At 48.4% G+C, this 15,811-nt stretch overlaps 1 protein-coding gene across 1 annotated transcript in view; it reads right to left on the bottom strand.

Moving 5' to 3' along the window:
* Positions 1–6,439: 6,439 nt before the first annotated feature.
* The window catches only part of LOC310826206 (uncharacterized protein), a 29,524-nt gene continuing 20,152 nt past the window's right edge, over positions 6,440–15,811 (bottom strand). Inside the window, exons 6-8 of the mRNA XM_083700947.1 lie at positions 15,258–15,344; positions 12,096–12,247; positions 6,440–6,611 (exon numbers count right to left, since the gene is read on the bottom strand). Of these exons, the coding sequence (XP_083557073.1) occupies positions 6,468–6,611; positions 12,096–12,247; positions 15,258–15,344 (383 nt within the window). The 3' untranslated portion in view covers positions 6,440–6,467. The remainder of the gene's footprint in view (positions 6,612–12,095; positions 12,248–15,257; positions 15,345–15,811) is intronic.

Below are 15,811 nucleotides of genomic sequence, written 5' to 3'. Positions count from 1 at the left end.
GAGGTTAAATCCTGCAGGGCCCTGGTTTCATGGGACAGAGCATTCCACCAGGAGCCATCACTGAGAAGGCCCTGGCTCTGGTGAAGGATAGTTTGACTTCCTTAAGGCCCGGGACCTCTAAACTGTGATTATTCATGGACCCCAAGGTCCTCTGCGGGGCAGACCAGGAGAGGCGGTCCCGTAATACTGAGGAGATTTCACCCCTCCCATATCCAAGAATCTCCTGATGAGCCTGGTGATTCTCCAGAGAGGAGGGGCAGTGTTCTGCTCTCTACTTATTCTGCTCCAGCACCACATCAAAGAGTCAGTCAGTCAGTGTGTCGGAGAGAGAGAGACTGCGTGTTAGAGATCGTGTGTAGAGATAAGGTTGCTGCTAAGTGCGGTTCAGCATTCATTTATGCTTAGACCTCATTTAGCTCTGTATATAGTTGTGTATTATAGCTGTAGATAGAATAAAGAAGGTATTCTACAGAGCTGCTCTCCGAGTCGTTTATACACTCTGCTATATTCTGCTATACTCTGCTGTGCGACAACTGTCTTCTTGTTGGAGTGAATCCGGTGCTCACAACTCTAAGCTGTGAGTCCACAGCACTTTGACCTGTTCCTGTGCAGAAGGTGATCTCTGGAAGTGCTACCCAGCTCGCCTAGCCCAGTCGGGGCTGAAGTGTATGAGTCCAGTTGGTGGCACTGGCTCAAGGGCGATGCTGACAAATACGAGGGCCCTATGCCACAAAGGGCTTTAAAGGTCAAGACCAGCACCTTGTAGAGTTGGAGGGGACCCTGAAGACCATTATTATTAATAATATTATTATTATCCAATGCAGGAATGAATATGCATCTGTCCTGTGCGGGGCTCGAACCTGCAACCTTGGAGTTATTAGCACCATGTTCTAACCAGCTGAGCTCTCCATGCCATACCTGGTGGAGAACGGCATGCTTGGCTGGTCTCATGGGACAGAGCATTCCACCAGGTCGGAGCCATTACTGAGAAGGCCCTGGCCCTGGTGGAGGGGGTCCATAGCAGGGGGTCCATAGATCAACCAGGATCAACCAAGGAAACCCTGCAATCGACCAGTACATTGTGATTGATCTGTAGGACATGCCTGCCATAGCATCACGATTCCTCTTAAAATACCCACAGATTTTTGGGAAAGCACTAAGAAAATGTGTTGGGAAATGTGGGGTGAACGAATGAATAACAGCAATACATGTGAACATCCCGTGAGCAAATCAGAATGAAGGCAGAATGAATACTCATTGTTATACAACTGCCCCCATAAAGCTGAAAAAATGCTCAGTGAAGTCTGGACATTTTCCAACATCCACTTAAGCTTTGGGGGAGGGAAGGGGGAAATCAAGAATTAAATAAAAACATTAAAAAATCAGGTGATCTGGAGGAGCTACAATGGGGGGAAATGGATTTAGTTTACATTTAGAGGTGAACTAATTTGAACTTTCTGGAACAAGAGGAGAACCAAAACATAGCCAGCCTTCAAAATCTACACTTCTCTGAATTCTCACAAAATTAGACACAGTGGTCCTGGGAGGGTGATTGGTGCACAAAGCAAAGACAATGGTCTTTGCTGCTTAACAGCAAAGGATCTGATTAATTTGTTTGTTAATTGCATTTCTACCCCACCTTTTCCTTCCAGCAGCCTCATTTAACCAACAGTGAACCAACAATAAATCACACCGATTGAGTTGCAGTTAACTCTTTATTAGCAAAACAGGATCGGCACAGGAGTGTCAGGCCTAATGAGCATGGCAGCTCAGGTCTTGCCCCCCAGGCAGCAGTTGCTCACACTACAGCTACTGGGCCTCCCCACAGCTGTCCCCTCCTCTCCAGAGTTGCCCCCAAGGAATCGGAGACTGTGCCAAGTCTGTCTCTGCTCCCTCAGCTTCATGCCACTCCTGGTTCTGGGAGACCAGGGAGAGGAGAGTTTGTCTCAGCAGCAGGAGGGGATACCCATGACTCTTCACCAGACTGATTCCTGCCTGCCTCTTGGACCCCTTCCTCTCCTGCTTCAGCTTCCACCTCTGATTCTGGACTCCTCTCTGCCACCGACTCTCCCAGCTCACTAAGCCCTGTTGCCTCTTCTGCTTACGACACCTCCTTCTCCTCCCAGTCTTCTCCTTCTGACTCCTCGTCGTCGTCCCACCACCCCTTCCTGGGATCTGAGCCTCCTTCTCTTGGGGGCTCCCCAGCTGGTCCCCCCCCCCGCTGTTCCTCTGCATCCAACCAGTCCATGATCTTGAGATAGGTTAGGCCAGGGGTCTGCCAGGGGTCTACAAAAATTTTCAGCTGTTGCAACGGTCCACTGTCCCTCAGACCTTGTGGGGGGGGGGTGGACTATTTTTTTGGGGTGAATGAGGGATGATGAGCGGCGTGTGAAAGGGCTCCGGTGTGATGGCCTGGGACTCAGGCTCGGACTCGGAACCAGAGGAGTCTCAGTCTGCATCGGATCCTTTGCCTCAGGCGGCATCTGAACCCAGTCTGGGGCCTGATCCTGAAGAGTCCCAGTCTGCAGAGGTTCCCCTGCAACAAGCACCAGCTGAGCCGAGTCAGGGGCCTGAGCCTGCCCTGGCTCCAGATGCGGGGATGACCTCGTTGCCTCCAGCTGGGCCATCACGTACAGCTGCTCCACTACCAGTTGGGTCCAGAGAGGCTGAGGTGGCCTCGGGGTCTAGTAACCCACCAACATCTCCCGAGCTGCAGAGACGAAGGTCTGAGAGAAGGAGAGACCTGAGTACTCGCAGGAGGAGTGCTTGCCTTCGGGCGAGACAGGGAGGTGAGTCGCCGGGGGACCAGGACCGGCCGTTACCCTGACAGAGATAAAAGGCCACTGGACCCCGCCCCAGGTTGTGGGAGCAATGTTGTTGTTTGCCAGAACCTGCCTGATTCTGTGCCTGACCTTGCCTGGTTTCCTTCATCGTGTCCTGCCTTGGCCCCATTGGACTGACTCCTAGCGGAACCCTTGGATTCGGGACCGGACCTGGACCGCATTACTCGGGTTACCCCCCGGGCTCAGGACATCCAGATAGGGGCTGCTTTAAATGGCGGCCGTTCGAGGGGGCGCTCAGCCAACCATGGCTCCTGTCTTATGAGTAGCAGGGGCTGGTGGCGGCGGTGGTGGAGGGATGATGAGCAGTGCACGAAAGGGCTCTGGAGAGGGGCTGGAACCCACAAAGCCCGGCCCCCTTCCTCCTCTAGGCAGGGCGGGGAGAAGCCAGGAGGAGGGAGGGAGGAAGCGCTGCCGCTGTGTGTGTGTGGAGAATGATGCATCTCGAACAGTCAGAATCAGATCCACGCAGCGATTCCCGGACTGTCCGCGAGCCAGATCCAGAAGGCAATTGGGCCAGATCCGGCCTCCGGGCCTTAGTTTGCTGACCCATGGGTTAGGCTGAGAGCCAGGGACTGGCCCCTCAAGGTCACCCTGTCAGCTTCAAGGCCCAGTGGGGCTCTGAATGCTGGTCTCTCCCAGGTCCTAGCCCAACCCTCTCACCACTACACCACACTCTCTCGCCTTTTGATGGATCTTAAAAGGGCGTCTTGTCCAGATTAGGAACACGTGCTACGCCACGGTGGAGAGACACTCCTTTATTTATTTCAACGAAGAGGTTTGGTGGGGAACTTCAAAGAGCATTTCTCCTCCTTTCCTGCTACATGACATTTCCAGATAATTTTTTTTTTAAAATATTATTATTCGTGGTGCTCGTGAGGAAACTCCCCCAAAGATGGAAAACTGGGAAAGGAGAACGTGAGGAGGCAAATGGTTTTATTTTGGGTCTTCATCATCTGCATCTTTGAGGGGTTCAAAATAAGGTCTCCCAATTTAGGGAAGCAACATTATTGATAAGGTGTGAGAGCCAGAAAGCGGAGTGGATTCCTTCCCCGTCTCTCTGCGTCTGCTAGCTGACTGGGTTATCCTTTGGTTTCTTGGGATGAAATGGTCCTCTGTCCATTTTTTCCCTCTTGTGTAGAGCTTAAGGCAAATAGACTGAGTCTGGGAACATCACACAAAGTGGGCTTTTTTGATCAGTGCAGTCTGCATCTTCCCAGCAGAAGCCGGGAGTGTTGCATTCATTGAGAACTTCAACACATTCTTCCAGTACTGGCCCAGGGATCTTGCTTAATTCATTCCAGTAACTGAAAAGAAGAGGCAACGTTCGTCAGTGCAGATTGCAATCCTACTTTGGTTCTGTTCTGTACACCATAACAAAATTTCTCAGCAATTTGATGCGTCCTGCCTTTGTGTCCAGCTACTTTCAAACTACCACACCTGTGTCCAGTTCTGGGTGCCACAACTACATTCCAGGAAGTTTTGTTCATGGGACAATTGGAAAGCTTCCTTGCAGAGAAATATCTGAGGCCCTTTGAGGAGAGTCCAGATGGCTTCAGGATTGCCCTCCTGTACTATTTCAGACCTGTGGCTTATCTGCTTATGTATGTGTGTTTGCCTTGCACATTTATGAGCATTTACTGTATTCTATGGAGGCACAAGTCAATTCTGTGTCCAGGGCAGCTGTTTACCATCTGGTACCCAGGCTGAGACCCTCCCTGCCCGTGGACTGCCTTGCCAGAGTGGTGCATGCTCTGGTTATCTTCCGCTTGGACTACTGCAATGTGCTCTATGTGGGGCTACCTTTGAAGGTGACCCGGAAACTACAATTAATCTAGAATGTGGCAAGAGTCTTGAAAGTCCTACATTGGCTCCCAATACATTTCCGGACACAATTCAAAGTGTTGATGCTGACCTTTAAAGCCCTAAATGGCCTCGGTCCAGAATACCTGAAGGAGCGTCTCCACCCCCATCGTTCTGCCTGGACACTGAGATCCAGCACCGAGGGCCTTCTGGCGGTTCCCTCGCTGCGAGAATTCAAGTTACAAGGAACACGCATCCACCTTCTGTGATAAGAATTTTAAGGTCTCAAATATAGATGAAATGTTCATAAATGTACCAACCAAGCACATACATAGATCAGCACAGGAAGACCAACCTGAAACCATTTTGATTCCCAAACTGACCAAATGTTTCTTCTGCAAGGTCAAAGGAAAATGGAAAAACCTCCTCATTGGCTTTTCCTTCACAAATCCTGTCTTAAGGGCACATTTAAGGTATGAATAGGGTGTAAGCCTGTGACCTGGCTCAGGAACTAAGTATTTATCATTACAAAAGACTGGCCAGGCTCCCCAGGCAAGCCAATCAAGTGACCATTAAACAGGTAACCTGGCAGACAGGAGGTAAACAAAGCACTCAGATTTCTGATGTAGACCGCCCTTTCTGTGATGTATGCATGATGTTTCTGGGGGTGGTCTTGGACTCCAGGGAGGGAATTTAAAATGTCTATATAAGGGCAGGCACACTTTTGTTCTGGGTTCCTCCTCCCTCCTGTGGTGAGCGAGGACCCTGTTGCAACAGATCAATAAAGATCAGGCTTACTAGCTGCTTTGCTTCTCAATATCCTCTGGTTGGCCTCTGTTATTTTCTCCTACCAAAAGGGACCCTACGTAAGGACTCTATATGGGCTCTTGGGTACCCCATAAGGGAAAAAAGGGCAGATTTTTGTTTACAAAACTTCCAAGCACCTTGCGTAGTAGGCCTATCCAAACAGGAATGCCTAGAATGGCTGGTGAATTGTGCTGCGAAATTCGGACAAGACCAAAATTCAAAGCACGATTGTGTTTCGGTCTGTGCATTGACTGGAAGAAGCGTTTGGATTTGATATCCCGCTTTATCAGTATGCGGGTGGCGCTGTGGGTAAAAGCCTCAGCGCCTAGGACTTGCCGATCGAAAGGTTGGCGGTTTGAATCCCCGCGGCAGGGTGCGCTCCCGTCGCTCGGTCCCAGCGCCTGCCAACCTAGCAGTTCGAAAGCACCCCTAAGTGCAAGTAGATAAATAGGGACCGCTTACTAGCGGGAAGGTAAACGCCGTTCCGTGTGCTGCGCTGCCTCGTCAGATGCAGCTTGTCACGCTGGGCATGTGACCCGGATGTGTCTGCGGACATCGCTGGCTCCTGGCCTCTAGAGTGAGATGAGCGTGCAACCCTAGAGTCTGTCAGGACTGGCCCGTACGGGCAGGGGTACCTTTACCTTTACCTTTTTATCACTACCCGAAGGAGTCTCAAAGCGTCTAACATTCTCCTTTTCCTTCCTCCCCCACAACAAACACTCTGTGGGGTGAGTGGGGCTGAGAGACTTCAGAGAAGTGTGACTGGCCCAAGGTCACCCAGCAGCTGCATGTGGAGGAGCAGGGAAGCGAACCCGGTTCACCAGATTACGAGTCTACCGCTCTTAACCACTACACCACACTGGAGGTGTGAACAAGGTAGCTTCTTGTCAGAACGCCAAGAGAACCTTGTTTTCCGAGTCTGCCCTATTCCCGCTTCTTGTGAAGTTGAAGTCGGGGAAAGGCAACCTTCCGTAAGCTGCTTTCAGGGTGGGAAGGAGAAAACACCCGAGAGTTTCTTTACGGTATAGAGGTTTCTCCAGAGACTTGCCTGTTATTTGCATTGTACGGTGTCCCATCAAGCCATCTCCATGTGAGGGCGTCCTTTTTGAGCCCAATCCACACTCCGCTACTCGACTCCTTGGCAATTGTCTCAATGAATAGCTGCAAGCGAGAGAAACAGGAGGCCTGACTGGGACGAAGGACCCTTCCAGGAGGAGTGTTCATCAATTTTCCGGCAGAAAGCTCACACAGGAGTGGGCTAGCTGTGATTTACAGTGGTACCTCTGGTTGTGAACGGGATCCGTTCTGGAGGCCCGTTTGCAACATGAACAGAGCACAACCCACGAAGAAATAAAGAAAATATTAAGAATATAATATCATAAAAGGCCAGAGGCATTCCTTTTAGGAATTTTAAATGACGATATTCCAAAAGACAAAACTAATTTTTTTCTTATACGCAACATCTGCAGCAAGAATCCTGGTGGTTAAGTACTGGAAAGGGAATCAGTCACCCACTCGGGCAGAATGGCTATGTAAGCTCTCAGAATACTTAGAATTAGCCAAATTGACAGACATAATGAGACACAAACCAAAAAGCGAAGTAAAAAAAAGAATGGGAGTGCCTAAATGAATACCTCAAAAGTCAAGCTTCGAGGGCAGAAATCTGGCTGAGTCTGGAATAACCTTGTGAAGTGAAAGGATATGAAAGAAGGATTTATATCTAGATGTTAGGAAAGAGATGATAAAGAAAACAGGAAAACAGGAAGACAGAATGAGAGATAAAGGAGGTGCTGTGGGATTGGTGGAAGTCAATGTCTTCTTGTTGTTGTTTTAGTGTTTATAATATTAACTTGTAAGATATGGATTTCGTTTGTTGTTGTTGTTGCTTTCTTTAGTTTTTGAATGTTGATTTTTGTGTGTTGTGTATTGTTATTTTTTGATATCTTTCGTGTTGTTGTTTGGAAAATACTAATAAAATTTATTTTTATTTTTTTTAAAAAAGAAAAGAGCACAACCCGCAGCAGCACATCTGCGCATGCGTGGGTTGGGATTCGCTGCTTCTGTGCATGCGTGTGACATCATTTTGAGCATCTGCGCATGCGCAAGTGGCAAAACCCGGAAGTAACCCTTTCTGGTACTTCCGGGTCACCGCGGAACTGAAAGAGCGTAACATGAAGCAGACGTAACATGAGGTATGATTGTACTGAGTCAGACCCTACACTGGCAGGAAGCCATGCCTCTCCAGGGTTTCAGAAAACGTTCCCAGCCCTACCTAAAGATGCCATCAGGGAATGAACTGGGCATCTTCTGTTTGCAAGGTATGTTCTCTGCCAATTGATCTACACCCCTGGCCATGCAAGGGCAGATGAAACCCTGGCTTCATTGAGCATGCGTTCAGATTTGTCCAGTGTCATAGCGTGGTGGTGGTGGGGGAACGGGATGACAAAATTGTTGTTGTTGTTTAGTCGTTTAGTTGTGTCCGACTCTTCGTGACCCCCTGGACCAGAGCACACCAGGCACTCCTGTCTTCCACTGCCTCCCGCAGTTTGGTCAAACTCATGTGGGTAGCTTGGAGAACACTGTCCCACCATCGTGTCCTCTGTCGTCCCCTTCTCCTTATGCCCTCCATCTTTCCCAACATCAGGGTCTTTTCCAGGGAGTCTTCTCTTCTCCTGAGGTGGCCAAAGTCTTGGAGCCTCAGCTTCAGGATCTGTCCTTCCAGTGAGCACTCAGGGCTGATTTCCTCCAGAATGGATTGGTTTGATCTTCTTGCAGTCCATGGGACTCTCAAGAGTCTCCTCCAACACCATAATTCAAAAGCATCAATTCTTCGGCGATCAGCCTTCTTTATGGTCCAGCTCTTACTTCCATACATCACTACTGACAAAATTATTAGGGTTGCAAAATATCAACGCCTGGTGCTGCCGCAATGCAGCTGTGCTCTTCTGTCGCTGGACTCTGTTGAAAACAGCTTCTCCATGAGACCAGGAAGTGAACCTCTCCAGACCAATGGAACGATTCTTCTTTTCTTATCTCTGCGCCTGCGATCTCTTGGGTGACGCGGGCGTCATTAGGCAGCCGATTACACACACACATGCTCTGTCCGTTTCCCTCCATAGCCCCGGGCTCTGGCAACCCATGCTACACCACTGGAATTGTCTGCAGGATAGCAAGTCCATTCCCAACTAGCCAGAAACTGACCAGCACTTAGCTGTGAAAGTGTGTGGGTCTATTTTAGCCTGCTGTGGGCTTGTAACACTTCTGCAAAGCAATGGACTTCCTTCATTGAATGGCACTAACAGGGCTCTGTAGTTTTCTTAAAAGCTGAAAGCTGGATAAAGCAGTAGAGGAAGGCAGTTGAGTATTTCCTACTTCTCGAGACAGCATTCAGTTCCATCTCCAGCTAAATTTGGCTCGTGACTGCTGCACAGATGCTCAAAATGGTTCTGAGTGCAAGCGGGAAGATTCTCAAGGGACCATGTGATCCCAAAGAGAAGATTCAGATGTTCTCCCACCCCAAAGGTGCATAGCTGTCAACCGTCCCTTATTTGGCGGGAAAGTCCCTTATCCCAGTGCCGTGTCCCGCTGCTGTCCCTTATTGATGATGTCCCTTAAATTTCCCTGGTTTCAAAGGAAGCAGCTCCTCTCCCTCCCTCCCTGCCGGCCAGGGAGTAGGGAGGCTCCAACTGGGTTGCTTGGCTGCGTTGCTCACCCAATAAGGAGTATAAGGACGACTGGGGGGTGGAGCTTGCATGCCTTGTGCCGATCAAATCGGCCGCGTTGCCTGGGGACTCGCCTTTGCTCAGCGCTTCCCAGCGGAGAGGTGACGGTGGTTTCCCTTGCTGCATCGCCATTGCCGGGTTGCTGTGCTGTGGGAACCACCGCTTGAGGCTTTGTTTAGCTGCTGGCTGGGCTTTCCGCTTTTGGCTCGGAGGGGCTCAGAAGTTGAACATAGCTGTGTTCGGAAAATCCCTTATTTGGGCTGCTGATCCCTTATTTTTGAGGCTGCGGGTCCCTTATTTTCAAATCTGTAAGTTGACAGCTATGCAAAAGTGCCAACTCTACAGGGCCCTGGTCTCTTTGTGCACCCAATAAAATATTTACTCCCCCCACCCATATTTTCTCCTCCCCTGCATTCTGTCCTCCTTCCCTCGGGCAATCCCCCACCAAGCCGGGTACCGCTTTACTTTCCTGGGTTGCCTCCTGGCTTTTGGCACCATTTCTGAGTGTGTCTGAGCCGGAGCAGCCGGGGAGAGGCAGGCAGGCACTCGGGAGCAATGGCTGACCACTAGGAGTGGGCGAACGGGCAGTGGGTGAGCAGGCAGAAACTTCTTGCATGTGGCTGAGGGGTAAGAGTTGGGCAGAGGAGACAGGGAGGCCTGCACACAGTTGTGCATGGCAGAGGAAGTGTGGAGAGGTGGGTGGGGGGTGGGATTTGAGGTTTGCCTTCAAATCTCCCTCTGCTAAGTACATAGGCAAGACTTCACCATGAGTCTTTACAAAGACACGGCTGCTCCTTTTGTGACATTTCCCTGGCAAACTAACTTGCCAATTCATAAACCCAAGAAAAAAGCACACCAAGAACTCTGGCCAATATCAGTTTCAGCAGTGGGAGGGGTCCCTACCCGCAAATCAATAATCAACTGTAACAAAAACTAATCCATTCAAAAGTATGTATTCTGACAAGGATAACAAACTCAAATAGAGATGTGAAGGTCTTAGTTTCAATCACTGAGCAGAAGTCAGAAGTCTGCTCAGATTGAAACTAAGACCATCACATCAAATCTGACTATTGACTAACATGAACTTATCTTTACTCATAAACTCTTATCTCTAATTCTGCAACGAATTATTGTGCTATACATATCTTTATGAGTTTGAGTTTGTAATCTCTGTTTGGGTTTATAATCTCTATTTGAGTTTGTAATTCTTATCAGAATACATACCGTATTTTTCGCTCTATAACACGCACCTGACCATAACATGCACATCGTTTTTAGAGGAGGAAAACAAGGGAAAAAACATTCTGAATGAAACAGTGGATGTATCATTTTTGTGCTTCATGATGTGGCCACAGACATGTGATCTGATGGTGAATTTGGGGTGACCCAATGCAAAAATCCTGAGAATCCCTGTGGATCCATGCTTTGTAACCACGTTTTTGCACCATTGCAGCCCCAGGCAACAGTGGGTGTGTGATTTTTGGGGGGCAGGCTGTAGCCATGGACATGCTATGTGATCTGATGGTGAATTTGGGGTGACCCAATGCAAAGATCCTGAGGATCCATGTAGATCCATGCTTTGTAACCACGTTTTTGCACCATTGCAGCCCCAGGCAACAGTGGGTGTGTGATTTTTGGGGAGGCAGGCTGTAGCCATGGACATGCTATGTGCTCTGATGGTGAACTTGGGGTGACCCAATGCAAAGATCCTGAGGATCCATGTGGATCCATGCTTTTTAACCACATTTTAAGTGGGGAGGGAAGGAAAAACACAGAAGGGACAAGGAGCACGCCTGGGGTGTGTGGAGAAGCAGCTGGCTAAGAATGCAGGAGAGGGGTATAACGGGAGGGAGGAAAGGAAGGCAAAAGTTTTCCCTCACCTACCCACCCAAGCCAGCCAGCTCTCTCTCTCTCTCTCTCTCTCTCTCTCTCTCTCTCTCTCCCTCTCCCTCTCCCTCTCCCTCTCCCTCCTGCATGTTTTCAGCAGCACACAGAGACGACGCTCTGCTTTCCCCTCTGCTTGCCTGGAGGGGAGGGGCTTTCCCTGCTCTTTGTTCCGTTTGAGCAAACACAGCAAGGAAACAGAGGTGGGTGGGCAGTAAGACCCTGAGGCAGAATGCAGGAAAGCAGCCGCTTCCTCTTTTCAGGTTTCCCTTCTCCGAGACGCGCGATTTGATTTTTGCCTGATTTTTTTTGCCATTTGGCTCCAGGGACCACACATTCGCTCAATAACACGCACAGACATTTTCCCTTCCTTTTTAGGAGAAAAAATCTGCGTGTTATAGAGGGGAAAATACGGTACTTTTGAATGGATTAGTTTTTGCTACAATTGATTATTGACTTGCGAGTAGGGACCCCTCCCACTGCTGAAACTTATATTGGCCAGAGTTCTTGGTGTGCTTTTTTCCTGGTATATTTAATAACAAAAACTCCAACTTATTTAATGATTCGTAAACCCAAAACTGCTTTCTGATTATTTCCACAAGGTGTATATCAAGGGTCTCCACACTAAGGCCTGCAGGCTGGATAAGGCCCGAGGGACTCGTTTATCTGGCCTGCGGCGAACCCCGCTGCCGCTGCCCGCTTTTACCGGCGCTGTGCTGCGTGGCCGCCCACTTCTGGGTCGGAGGAGCACCGAAAATAGCTTGTGCGCATGCGCAAGCATTGTGTGCATGTGCAAGAATTATTTCCGGTGCACATCTGGGTCGGAGGAGGCCAGTGCACATGCACACAAGCTATTTCCGGTGCTCCCCTGACCCGGAAGTGCGCCGGAAATAGCGTGTGAGCATAATTATGGGCACATGCTCCCCTGCCCTCTGGTTTGCCGCAAGAAAAAAAACAGTGGACATTTGTCCTGGTCCAGCGGTCCACAGTGGGTTTTCCTGGGGAGAGCGAACATGTGGATCACGGTCCTCAAACTTACCTCCTCTTCCTTTGTGACAATGGTGGGAAGTATTGTCTTTAATTTCTCACATTCACTCTGAGCGAAATCAAAACCCATTGGGTGCGAGATGAGGTAAAAGAGCCGGCCTTTGAAGGGCTGCCACCCGCCGTTGATCAGTTTAATTATGTTGTCTTTTGAGGAGAACCAGAAGCATGCAGGAGAGAGACAGAAAGAAGGATATGTGTTATAAACTAGCCGGTCCATCTGTTTAACAACAACAACAACAACAAAACAACAACAACAACAACAACAATTTATTATTTTTATTATTTATACCCCGCCCATCTGGCTGGGCATCTCCAGCCACTCTGGGCAGCTTCCAACCAAATATTAAAATACCGTAATGCATAAAACATTAAAAGGTTCCCTGAACAGCGCTTCCTTCAGATGTCACCTAAAAGTCTGGTAGTTGTTGTTCTCTTTGACATCTGGTGGGAGGATGTTCCACAGGGAGGGTGCCACCACCAAGAAGGCCCTCTGCTTGGTTTCCTGTAACTTGGCTTCTCGCAGTGAGGGAACCGCCAGAAGGCCCTCGGAGCTGGACATCAGTGTCCGGGCAGAACGATGGGGGTGGAGACACTCCTTCAGATATACTGGACCGAGGTCGTTTAGGGCTTTAAAGGTCAGCACCAACACTTTGAGTTGTGCTTGGAAATGTTCCAGGAGCCAATGTAGGTCTTTCAAGACCGGTGTTATGTGGTCTCAGCGGCTGCTTCCAGTCACCAGTCTAGCTGCTGCATTCTGGATTAGGGTGAGGGTCTTTGAATGAATGATGCCAATCTTCGTGTGTGTGTGCCAGTGCTTATGTTACTATGCCAGCAGCCAGATTGGGAATAGTAGTGGGAAATCATCAAAAGTTCCTTTGCGGGAGCCGATGTGGTGTAATGGTTGGAGTGCTGGGCTAAGGCCTGAGATGAGAGAGCTGGGTTTGAATCCCCACACAAACATGAAGCTCACGACCTTGGAGTCAGTGGCCACCTTTCTTCGCCTGGCCTACTTTGCAGGGTTGCTGTGAAGATGAAATGGGGAGGGGGAGAGGTGGACCAAGTGTACTAATAAATAAAACGTATGGAATGTACAAATAAATAAAACGTATGGAATGTTTAAGTTATAGGTTTAATGCACGTCAAAGGTAATCTTTGTGTTATAAGAATTCTCAGGTCCCAAATATAAAATAAGCATTCATAAATATACAAGGCAAACGCATACATAAGTATATAAACCACATGTCTGAAATAGTACAGGAGAGCAATCCTGAAGCCATTTGACTTTCCCAGTGACCTCAAATTTTTCTCTGCAAGAAGGAAGGAAATGGGAAAACCTCTCCATTGTCTTTTGCTTACTTGACTTAAGGGCGTATTTGTGAATGAATAGGGTGAGCCTGTGAGCTGGACTCAGGAATTAACCATCACAAAAGAATGGTTGGGCTGCCCAGGTAAAGCAATCAGTGACCATTATCAGGTATCCTGGCAGACAGGATTTCTGCTGTAGACCAACTCCTTTTGTGATATATGCATGATGTTTTGGGGGGTGGTCTTGAGCTACAGGGTGGGCAATTTCAAAAGTCTATATAAGGGCTTGCACACCATTGTTCAGGGTTCTCCTCCTGCGTGTGGTGAGTGGGGACCCTGTTGCAACAATTAACAAAGATCAGGCTATACATATACTATATAAACAACAACTATACAAGCATACAGTGGTACCTCGGGTTAAGTACTTAATTCGTTCTGGAGGTCTGTTCTTAACCTGAAACTGTTCTTAACCTGAAGGACCACTTTAGCTAATGGGGCCTCCCGCTGCTGCCGTGCCACTGCTGTGCAAATTTTGTTCTCATCCTGAAACAAAGTTCTTAACCTGAGGTACTATTTCTGGGTTAGCAGAGTCTGTAACCTGAAGCATATGTAACCTGAAGCATATGTAACCCGAGGTACCACTGTACTATAGGATTTCCTGCCTGATTGTATTGCGATTTTGCCACCTGAAGCAGCATTCATATACCTTTAATACAGCGGTACCTTAGTTCTCAAACTTAATCTGTTCCGAAAGTCCGCTCCAAAACCAAAGCATTCCAAAACGAAGGTGGCTTTCCCATAGAAAGCAATGCAAAATGGATTATTCCGTTCCAGGCTTTGGAAAACAACCCCCAAAACAGCAATTTAACATGAATTTTACTATCTAACGAGACCATGGATCCATAAAATGAAAGCAATAAACAATGTACTGCAGTCACACAATCAGTCCATCAGTAGCTGAACTGGGTTCTACAAAACAGAAGCGTAACACTCAAAATGGAGGATGTTCGGCTTCCGAAAGATGTTCGCAAACCGGAACACTTACTTCGGGGTTTGCAGTGTTTGGGTTCCAAGTTGTTTGAGTACCAAGGCGTTTGAGAACCAAGGCACCACTGAATCATGTAAAAAAAACCCCAACCAACATCCCCTCAATCTTTCTTCATCCCTCCTGTGTGAGAACTCTTGGGTGTAAGGTTAAGAGTGAACACATATTTGTAAGAAACACACATTATAACTCCAGCCATTGGTCCTAAACCAAATACAAGTCATTGCTGGGTTGGCCTTCAGCAAGGGCAGCCAGAATTGAAGAAGGGAATAAATTCTCCATTTCTGGAAGTGATGTTGGGAAACTGTGTATGTGCAGCTACTCACACAGAGGCAATTAAGGTTTGGCAAACAGCCAGAAGGCAATCTGAAGGAGTAAGTCTGCCTGGTGATAACAGAGACATGGAGACAATTCCCTGATTGGTCAAGCTCTCTCAAGGGAGTGATAATTAGTGGCCTACTAACTGGAATGTGTTAGTTCAGAGCTCAGTGTTCAGAGTTCTATGCGTCAGTGTAGGAGTTGAGAGTCGTGTATGAGAGCGCTAGCTAAAGATCCGTGTTCTGTTCCTGTAAATAGTCAACTACAAGTTCCTGGTTCCTGCTTCGTCTATCCTGTCTGCAGCCAAGTTGCCAATTGCTTCCGTGGATTCTGCGTTTACCCTGCCAGGTTTGGCTAAGGTCCTGCAACTAGTCAGAAAGTTGCAAAACACCAAGAGGTTTTTACCAATAAATGAGGGGTGGGGGGAGAAAAGGCTTCCAGCTTGTGTCTCCCCCCCCTCCCCGATTCTTCTGCAGACAAACTTACCAATTGCGACATTCACTGCAGTAGTCCTTGTCTTGATGTCGCGTAGAAACCCCGCTAAATTCTCTGCCAACCCTAGGATTTCCGTATCTAGAACAATTTGCAAAAGTGCAAGTCAGGGAGGTCTCAGGCAGTCGAGCATAAATATATAGAAAGGTTCCCGGGAGTGTGAAGTGTGTCTGTCTGCCAATTGTGTTGGGTACAAGCGACGTGGCCTGCCTCCAGTCCGGAGAATAATAAACCCGAAAAAATCCCCCTGTGTTGCAAAACAGAACAATCTGAACAACATCAAGCAACACATAGGCTAGTAATATATTGACAATATTTCTATAACTCTATCCAAACTGTTTCAAAATTCATAAGCAGAAGACGTGTAATATGTGCAGGGAGTCACAAACTAATAAGAGTCAAGTAACTATTTCATAAAGGGACGCAGGTGGCACTGTGGGTTAAAGCACAGAGCCTGGAACTTGCTGATCAGAAGGTCGGCAGTTTGAATCCCTGCGATGGGGTGAGCTCCCGTTGCTCGGTCCCTGTTCCTGCCAACCTAGCAGTTT

Source organism: Podarcis gaigeae, assembly GCF_964106915.1.
Source record: "Podarcis gaigeae genome assembly, chromosome: 10".
In the NCBI taxonomy this organism is placed as follows: Eukaryota; Metazoa; Chordata; class Lepidosauria; order Squamata; family Lacertidae; genus Podarcis; species Podarcis gaigeae.
This window is presented reverse-complemented; position numbering and strand designations above follow the sequence as displayed.